Source organism: Sander vitreus, chromosome 4 (genome assembly GCF_031162955.1).
Source record: "Sander vitreus isolate 19-12246 chromosome 4, sanVit1, whole genome shotgun sequence".
NCBI lineage: Eukaryota > Metazoa > Chordata > Actinopteri > Perciformes > Percidae > Sander > Sander vitreus.
The window spans coordinates 4,048,003-4,057,871 of record NC_135858.1 but is presented as its reverse complement, the minus strand read 5'-3'; the positions used below and the strand labels follow the sequence as shown (position 1 = coordinate 4,057,871).

General features: G+C 39.7%; 1 protein-coding gene across 2 annotated transcripts; it reads right to left on the bottom strand.

Moving 5' to 3' along the window:
- Positions 1-4,380: 4,380 nt before the first annotated feature.
- Positions 4,381-9,785, bottom strand: avpr2b.1 (arginine vasopressin receptor 2b, tandem duplicate, 1). 2 transcript variants are annotated; one of them, XR_013501846.1, is made up of 3 exons: positions 8,656-9,785; positions 5,667-5,939; positions 4,381-5,279 (listed from the first exon to the last, which is right to left on the bottom strand). XR_013501846.1 is itself a non-coding variant. In XM_078247762.1 (2 exons), exons 1-2 carry the CDS (start codon positions 9,518-9,520, stop codon positions 5,731-5,733), a joined length of 1,074 nt encoding a protein of 357 aa, XP_078103888.1. In that variant the 5' UTR covers positions 9,521-9,785; the 3' UTR covers positions 4,381-5,730. The 2 variants fall into 2 exon arrangements, 1 of the variants encoding a protein (XP_078103888.1); XM_078247762.1 differs by having other exon boundaries at positions 4,381-5,939.
- Positions 9,786-9,869: the final 84 nt, after the last annotated feature.

Genomic DNA, 9,869 nt, shown 5'->3' with positions numbered 1-9,869 from the left:
AAGGATTTTGATTATTAGCTGTAACATCTAAATCATCCAAGGTAGACTTACCACGAGCTACGAGGTTGTGAAACAAAGGTTTATGCTCCTGTAGAAGCCACAAGTCCGTATGATATCAACCTTATTTTAAGAAAAACACATTTTATCCGCGATGTCATGGAGAAGTACTACACTACCCACAATCCTAAGCGTAACAGCGGCATCTCTGATTGTTAGGGCTCGCTGTTACCAATGTTAGGTTATTGGTAAGAAACATTTTTAGTTAGTGAAATTTTAGTGGTTTTAAGGTATGTAACGTTACTAGTGCAGGAGTCTATATCCACGACGTTCCACTTCCGGATTTCACTCATTTAGGCCGTATATCCGATACCTTGGGCTTCCTTTGTGTTGGCATTTTAAACTCCGGTCGATTAATGATGACTATACCTTTTCTCAGATCTCTGCAGGGTAACTGCAGACAGCTAGCTAGACTACCTGTCCAATCTGAGTTTTCTGTTGCACGACTAAAACAACTTTTGAACGTACACATGTTGCACCAAAACAAGTTCCTTCCCGAGGCTATTTTACAGCAGCCCTGCGTCTTCTTTCCGGTGCCTAGCACTGCCCATGACGATTGTGGTTAGTTTAAAGAAATGCCAATAAACCAGAGCACGTTTTTCTCCCATCCTGGAATGCTTTGTGGACTAGCCAGACCCTCCTCCGCAGCACTGTGGAGGAAGGACTGGCAAAGCGAGACTACTGGTGCAGCAACAAGTCAGGGACAAAATCACTGGAAATGGCTATTGTTTAAACCAGGGGTCTCTAACCTTTCTTCATCTAAGGGTTACTTTAAAATAACGAAAGTGGCCAAGAGCTACTTGCATCACATCGCTTACATTTATTTATATAACACACATAAGCTGAATGAAGCTACTACTTGCTGAAATTGCAATACTCAAAGCTTATGAAAAATCAAGGTTCATGACTATTTTACACTGTTTGTAGCCCACATAGTTAGCTCCATCACTGAAAATATTTCTACTTTACACATCTATGGCCCACAAAGTTAGCTACCTCATTTTAATATTGTGGTAATTTTGTGTCACAGTTTGTCAACCCATTGGCGAGCTACTGGAAACCTGCAGCTACTTGTTGGAGACTCGTGGTTTAAACAGTGTGAGCAATAAAATACAACACATCTTCTTTGTAGTATCCATTTTCTTTTTTTTACCACATTACATCTTAAAGCTCATGAACACACCATAGTCAGAAGGACTTCTCAAGTCAGGAAATGGGACCATCCGAGGAGCACGTGAATGCAGCAATACAGTCAGTGCCCACGCTTTGACTTCCTTCCTTCCCTCAGACCTGAGTACAAATATCTCACAGCCACTTCTATCTGGGCCTAGCAGCTCTGATTAATGGACACATCCCTCAGGCCCAGCAGTAAATGAAGAGTCAGACCTATTCCTGGGACTTGCAGCCATCACAACCCTGTTTCATTTTAATTAAGATGAGGTAAGGAAGCATAAATAATACAGTGCTTTATTCATCTTTGCACCCTCTAAATCTTTCATGAAAAACTCATGTTTGCATGATATCCTCATGTTTTCCTCTCTTATTGAATATGTGTCTTTAGTATCAATAATCCAATAACCCATTATGTGAACTATGCATTATTTTAAGAAAATGTGTTTGAAATGTGTTATGTTTCATAATCATTTCAATACACATCTGTTTGACTATTCATGACATGCCAATGAAAGCTTCCTCTGCATGACATACACAGCTTACATTTCCAGACATTTATCAACATGTGTTTGTTCTGTTTATTGACTTCAGTATGAAGTCCAGCATGAATGGCAGCAAGGTCATTAATCATAACCTTAAAAGCGATTTTTATTTCTATTAAAATGCAGATTACACACGCAGAGGATCCTGTTATGTTTTACAATGAAGTGTTTGAAACAACTACAGAATTAAAGACGTGACACATTTGCACACACAAATCAAATACATAAATGCACAAGTACTACAAATCAAGGTTCTGCACAACATTACATGCAAATGAGTATGGTGTTATGAAAACATTTCTGGTTCATATCCTATGTTCTATGTCTCAGAGATCGTTCCATTAAACATGAAGAGCCAGCTACCTGCTGGCTCTGTCATTGATTTACATATCGATAACATTTTGAACCTTTACAAGAAAACATTTATGTTGGTAATTCAACAGCCATGACATTTTGCTCATGTCTTAAACAATAAGGCAGATGATATTTTATCTTTTTATCCATTAATTAATTATATTACAACAAAAACAATTGTGTCTGTATAGTCACAGACTTGTATTGCTCATGTATCTGTCCAAAACCTATTCAAAACCAATAAATAAGAATAACTGTCCAATGAAAATGATTTTCTTTAACATGAGAATATAAACTTGTTTGACCTGATATTTTCCTCATGTTTCCATTCTCCAAATGGAAGATGAGTAAACTTCCAGGTGTCATACTGCAGAAAAAACAAGATAAACTGCAGACAAAGAGCCCTTTCAAGAGTGTAAAAAGTGTTTCAACCTTAAATCTAAACTCCAATTTTTTTCTCAACAAGACAGTGCTGTTAAGGAGAAAAAAGAAAAGTCTGTTCATTTAGCAACATCTCAGAGATCATCTCTTAGAGGTTGAGAGAAAAAAGTCTTTGAAAAATGTAAACATGTTGTAACATTGATCACCTTGCTGCATATTTGAAGATACTTAATACTTAACTTACTAACAACCAGATATGTTACTATTTTAAACAACTAACAGATAACTGTCATTATTATACATATAATCATATACAGATGTAAAATAGACTGAAGAATCATATTCAAAGGTCATACGATACATAATTAGCTATTACAAGATATGTGGATAAACCACATTTACATTTGAGTGAAACACGTTCAAATCCCACAGCACATAAAAGAATTTCTGAAAATTAAAGTATTATTAGTTTTCACAAGATCAACTGTTACATAAACCTCTTTGACAAAAAAGATCACATGCAAAGAAATATAACAACTTTAATGTATATGGGGTGTCCATTCTGTATAGAATTCTGACAAAATAACCGGATCCATATTGTGCTGTATCTCCCAAATAAAATGAGTGGTCCATTTTGATGATTCTTGTTAATATTTATGTAATTCTGATAAAATAACCTGATCTATATTGTGCTGTGTCTCCCAAATAAAATTAGTTGACTAATAAATTAAGAGTCTAAAGCCATTCAAGCAGCTCTGTGAGGTTGTACACCAGTGCTTTCTGCTAAATGCTAATATCAGCATGTTTACACACATATAATGACAATGCTGACATGATGATGCTTAACAGGTATAATATTTACCATGTTCACCATCTTAGGTTATTGTGTTATCATGTTAATGTTTGCTAATTAGGACTGGCATTAGTTTTGCAGGTATTTGGTCAATGACCAAAGTACTGGAAAGATAAAAAATTCGACCTGATAATGACTATATAGATAGGATAACAAAAGTTTTAAAAAATCCTCCGGGGACCATAAATGTCACACACATTTCATGTTGACACATTTCAGTCAAACTTAAAATGCCAACCTCGTGGTGGGGCAAGAGGAAAAGTCTGGGGATCAACAAAGTCAATAGGATTCATCCTCTGGGAACTGGGAATGTCCGTACATTTTTTGTCAACTCATCAAGCGGATGTTGAGGCATTTCATTGGATATGTGAAAACTTTGACTTGCTGGTGGCAATGTAGGAACGGTGAAGGGATCATCCCTGTCGTCAGGATTCATCCTATTGGGAACATGAATGTCTGTACAAAATGTTCATCAAGTAGTTGTTGTGATATGTCAGTCTGGACCAAAGTGGCGGACCAACCGATCAACAGACCGCCATCTCTAGAAGTCTGCCGTCATACATCCCCTTTCTACCTTACCGGACGAAGCAATTACAATTTGCCTCTCATTCACCCATTCACACACCGATGGTGGCGGAGCTGCCATGCATGGTGCTGGCCTGCCATCGGGAGAAACTTGGGGTTCAGTGTCTTGCTCAAGGACACTTCGACTCTAAAGACCGCTATAGTTAAACCTCTTCTAAAGCAGTATGTGGTATCTTTAGTGACGATGTGGTGATGATGTATGGGAGAGGAATCCGCTGGCACTGATCTTGATTATAAAACGTTTTCCTACATCAAAGATTTCAGCATCAATTTACAGATCCCATGGAAATCTTGAGAGCACCTCAGTCAATCCCAAAAAATGGCTACTCTCCAGATCTGCTGGTGTAACATAGTGTATATATATATATATATATATATATATATATATATATATATATATATATATATATATATATATATATATATATATCCCCTATGCTTTGTTTAACATAAGAAGGGAACTGACCAATTGATACCTTCCACATGGCACAGCTACAAGAGAGTCACCTCTGTTTTAAGGGCCCCTCTGCTAACTTAACAATTTCCAGATGTTTCTTCAAAAATGGAGCAAAGGTCCATCTGAACCTCTTATCAGAAAGTTCTAAACATTCAGATACTACAGGTACAAGAGGGACTCTACCTCCTGAGCCACAGCCACCTACCACTAGCATAGCTAAACAAATCTATTTCAATCAGGAGAGACTTCATTTATCCCTCGTGTTGTCTTCCCGTCGACCGTGCAACTTTTAGTTTTTCTGGGTCAACATTTTAATAAAAACTTTTCTTTAGACAGTTTGTTGTTCTTTTTGTCAATTTCCCCGCTCTTTTGTCGCTTTTTACAATTCTTTTTAAGTTTTTCCCGACGTTTTTGCACACTTATTTCCCCAAGTTGTTAGTCACTTTTTCCGATGATTTTGTTTGTTTTTTTCCAAGTATTTTGTTGTTTTTTTTTTCAAGTATTTTGACATTTTTGTGTTTTTTTCCCCCGCGTTTTTGAAGGCTTACTTTTTTCAAATCAATATCAAATTAGACCCGAGGACAACAGTTTGATAATAGTACAGCATATAGTATAACAATAGTTTGATATGTTTAGAGTCTTTGACAATGACATCATTTATAAGGGGTATAGAAGCCGTGGATACATAGGAATATCCCCCCGATGTAGTCTAGACACTGGTGGAGGTGATGAAGGGATGAAGGAAGCCAGAAGATCCGGATGGATGTGACGTGAAGCGGGGCTTCTGATGATGGAGGAACCCTGGATGCTGGGAATGATGAGAACTGGAGGTGAATGGGGTGGAGGAGGGTCGCATCGATTTTGCCTGAAATGACAACTGACAGCAGCAGAGAGGAGAACAGATTTAAAGTTTGAATGCAACAACGTGATAGCTCATGTGGCAAATCTGGTTGGTTTAACTGAAAGAGTAAACGCCCACATTCAGCTGATGACAATGCAGCTGATTAGGTTGGGATTGAGAGAAATGTGAAGCATAGAAGTCTTCCTGAAAGAATTTATGCTGAGCTTCATAACAATCATCTAATATATGTAGTATGCGTTATGTACATACTCAATGTTTCACTGTAATATCCCTGTAAAGACTTATGGTGTGTGAGTTTCTACATGAAAGCATTTCATAGATTATTCATTTCTACAATGTGGTCTCACTATAATACACTGTTACTACAGGGAGTTGTAGTTCTTCTGTAATGTTTGGCCTCACGCTTATTAGGGGATGCCAATATTGTCTGGCTTGGGGTATGATGAGCTTCAGAGGTGTCAGCACTTTATCTGCAGTCCGGCAGACTCTTGAGGCTGATGTGCAGGGAGCTGACCATGGTGGCCTCCTCATGGATGGACTCCTTCAGATCGGACTGACCCACACACATTAGGGCCACGAGCGTCTTGGGCAGCTTCTCGCTAAACAGCAGGTAGATGCAAGGGTTCGCACAGCTGTTCAGACTGGCTAGCAGCATCAAGATGGTGAAGGTTGCAGCTGGAAACAAAAATGAGAAAAATATTCCACTGTGACTTTACTGTAATTCTTATATTTTGGTCTGTTTTATGAGGGAGGACCAATTTCTAGATACTTTCTAATTTTGGAGTATTATCACTTAAACTTTAGATTTTTATTTCCAGCAATAAGGAGCAATAACCTTTGGGCTGATTTTATGTAATGTACAATTTCTATCAAAGTGAGTGAGTTGAGATGGCACCCTTCCCTGTGTATTATCATTATTAAATGGATATGTGCATTGTGATTAATGCAGTTATAATTTATTATTGTCTTTTTTTAAGATGAAGATGTTACCTTACCTAAAGTCACTCAAGGAGAATCTGGATTCCAAAATTAGATCAATTGAAATTATTTATTGTCATTAAATTAACAAGCATATCAGTATTAATCCAAGACTCACTTTTTAACTCTGAAAGTGCAGTTTTTTTATTTCATTGTTTGCCCCATGATGATGCAGTTTATAACCAATATTTCTTTCAATTCATGCGCAGTAATGACAATCAGATTTGATATGCCGTGCATTCTTTTGCCATGTTGTGAGATCCCAAAACCCTGTCATAAAATAGACTCTATAAGATTAATCTTAATACTCCAGAAACTATGTTTTTATTTGGGGAAACACTGGAGAAATTCATCCTGGTTGATGCTAAGATGCTTGGCAAAGTTATTTACCAATTAAAGCCAGAAAACTGCTTTTTGGATCCAATTCCTAGATCCTTTTTTAAAACTGTAATAAGGATTTACTTAACATTGTTAACTATGTTCTTCAGATGGGCGTTTTCCCTACTACTCTAAAGACCGCCAGTTAAACCCTATTCTGAAGTGAAACAATTTAGAAGCCTCACTTCTTAAAGGTGCTCTAAGTGATGTTGGGTGACGTTACTTCTTGTTGACGTTCAAAGAGACTAGCTCGCCCCTCCCTCCTCCTCATCCCGTCCCCTCCCCCTCCCCCTCCCTTCCGTGTGTCCGTGCACTAACCCCCCCAACTCCTTCTTGTCAGTTATTGGCTAGAACACCGTTTGTTATGTTTGGTGGTGCAGGTCGGCAAGTTTGTTTTTGTGGCCGTTTGTGGAGCCTGGGCTGTCTGCAGAGACTGCGTTTTTTTTTTTTTTTTTACAGTGTGTTCAGGGGACAGGCAGCTAGCGCATAGTGAGGAGATGTTTGCTGTATGTGACAAAAAATGTTGTAGCCTAAAAAATGTGTGGCATCGCTTAGAGCGCCTTTAATGACTACAGACCAGTATCCAATCTTCAATTTTTAAGTACAATTTTAGAGGAGCTTTGATTCTTTTAGCTAGACTTTACAGTCCGATTTAGCCTGGCTCCGCCCTCCTACGTACTTCTTAATTGGTTTGAATCTTATGGCGTTTTTCCACTACATGGTACCTGCTCGACTCGCCTCGACTCTACTCGCCTTTTTTGGTTTTCCATTATGAAAAAAAGTCCCTGGTACCTGCCAACAGGTACTTTTTTTTAGTACCACCTCCGTCGAGGTTCCAAGCGAGCTGAGGCGATACCAAAAGGTGACGTGAAAACCTGCAGACTACTGATTGGTCGGAGAGAATCGTCACTAATCACTGCGTCATCATTGCTAGCGACAGACGGGGGTGTCCTGAAGAAACCCGCCATTTTTAAATAGTTTAGCCAGCCATTTTTTTTTTTTGCTGCCTCCAGCTTCTTTTGAAACTAAATGTGTCTTCTGTGTCAAGAATCAAAAACACACCACCTCCGTCGATCTGTGTGTGTGCGTCACGTTAGGTCACGGCAGTTTCCTGTGGCGTCGCTATGACGACCACTTAGAAACACCATCAGGAGACATGGCATAAATTTCCATAGCAATGCTGACGACCCACAGCTTTACATTGTCTTGTCTCCTTATGACTCAGACCAATAGATGCCATTTTAACCACATTTTAGATATCAAGTCATGGATGGCAGAGATTTTCTAGCTCAAACAGAACAAAACTGAAGTCTTGGTAATTGGTACTAAAGCTCAACCAAACAAACTCAATGTGAAACTGCAAGCAGTGGCATTACAGCCCTGTTAACAAGTTAAAAACCTAGAAGTTATCTTTGATTAAGACCTTAGTATTAAACCTAACATTAGAAACATAACTCATTTTATTATCTCAATAGCATTGCTATAGTGCCGCCGTTTCACTCAAGTTAATACAGAGACAATAATGAACGTGTTTATTTCCTGTAGGATTGACTATTATAGGCTAATGCTCTACATTCTGGTCTCCCTAAAAAAGAATATAACTCAATTACAGTTACTGCAAAACTCAGTTACACGTGTTGACCATAGGACTTACACCAATCTTTTCATTGGCTTCCTGTTTGCTTCAACATTGATTTCAATGTTCTTTTATTGGTTTATACATGTCTTAATAGTCTTGGTCCTTGTGTATTTTAGTCTGTTTTACTTCTTGGTGTATAAGTATGTTGATATATACAGAGTTGAAGTTTTTTATCTATTTCTAATCCTGCCTCTGGTGTTTTCTCACTGTAAATTGATTAGATTTATGATAGCTTTTCAGCTCCTGTTTCTATGTGTAGTGAATGCTGTTATTGAGTGCTTTATTAATTACAACGCCACTTATCGCTTAGTGGGGATTACGTGAAGCAATTTGTGTTTCATTTTATACATGAAAAGTGCTATAGCCTACAAATAAAGTCCGATTGACTGATCTTACTCTGAGTGGGCGCCTCAAAGTCCCAGACAGACCAGAGCTGCACGATGAAGAAAGGCGTCCAGCACATGATGTAGGCGAGCACGATGACCACGGTCATCTTTACAGTCTTCACCCTCGCCTTTGACACCCCTGCCACGCTGCTGGCCCTGGAGGACAGCGTCTTACTGACCGACTCTGCGACGTGGTGCGTCTTCATGTGAAAGTTAATGTGCACGGTGCGGCAGATGCGCACCTGGCACACGATCACCACGAGAATGGGCAGGACGAATATCACCAGAGTCGTCCAGGTCACGTAGGCTCTCGGTCCCCACGGCTTGATGAACAGAGCCCAGCAGTCGTACACACCGGGAGCGACCTCGACCCGAGAGAAAATGAAGATCTGAGGGAGACTTCCGATGAAAGAGACGCACCAGGCGGCGCACACCGCACCGTTCCAGCGCGCCCTGCGCCTTTGGAAAGTCACCATGGGGTTGCAGATGGCTTGATATCGGTCTATCGTCATCACTACAATCATATAAGTGGAGGCAAACATCCCGACCACCTGCAGGTACTTCACTACGCGACACAATATATCTGGCCCGACGAATCGGTCAGTGATGTCCCACATGAGTTGGGGACAAACTTGGAAGAATGTGACCACCAGATCGGCGACGCACAGGTGGAAGACGAAGACGCGCATCCTGGAGAGCTGCTTCCTCCGCTTCCACAGCACCAACAAGACCCCGAAGTTTAGCATCCCTGCAGTGATGAAGATGATGGACAGGAGAGCTATTTCCACTTGAGCCAAGCGCTCATCTCGTGGCTCATCCCCTGATAGTGCATTCTCCAAAGTGAAGTTACTGATATTTACAATGAACCAAGCCATGCTTTCACCCGAAATACAGCAATAAGTAGCCGAACACTGTTATATAACCATTCCAGGTGAATACAGCTGAAGTGGAGGCATTTAAAAACTACATCAAAAGTAAGCAGGAAGCATGGAATTCGACAATTTGATAATTGTTCCTAGAAGAAGTGTAGTTGGGTGAATATCCAGTAAGCAACGAGTCTCCAGGCAGAAACTGTGGTGTTAAGAAAGGAAAGCAAAAGGCTTTATACCTCCTCCTATCTGCATAATTTCTGTGCTGGGAGGGAGGAGCAACCTCCCTCCCAGCACAGAAATTATGTCTCACAGCAGCAAATACAGAAGTGGAATACCTATAGCTTTGCATTCG

What these genes read in the sequence shown, in the direction of transcription:
- avpr2b.1 (XM_078247762.1), bottom strand. Translation starts at nt 9,520, where the DNA reads ATGGCTTGGTTCATTGTAAATATCAGTAACTTCACTTTGGAGAATGCA. An exon ending in CTTTGAGGCGCCCACTCAGA is followed by an intron (nt 5,940 to 8,655) that starts GTAAGATCAGTC and finishes TTTTGTTTCCAG; the next exon opens with CTGCAACCTTCACCATCTTG.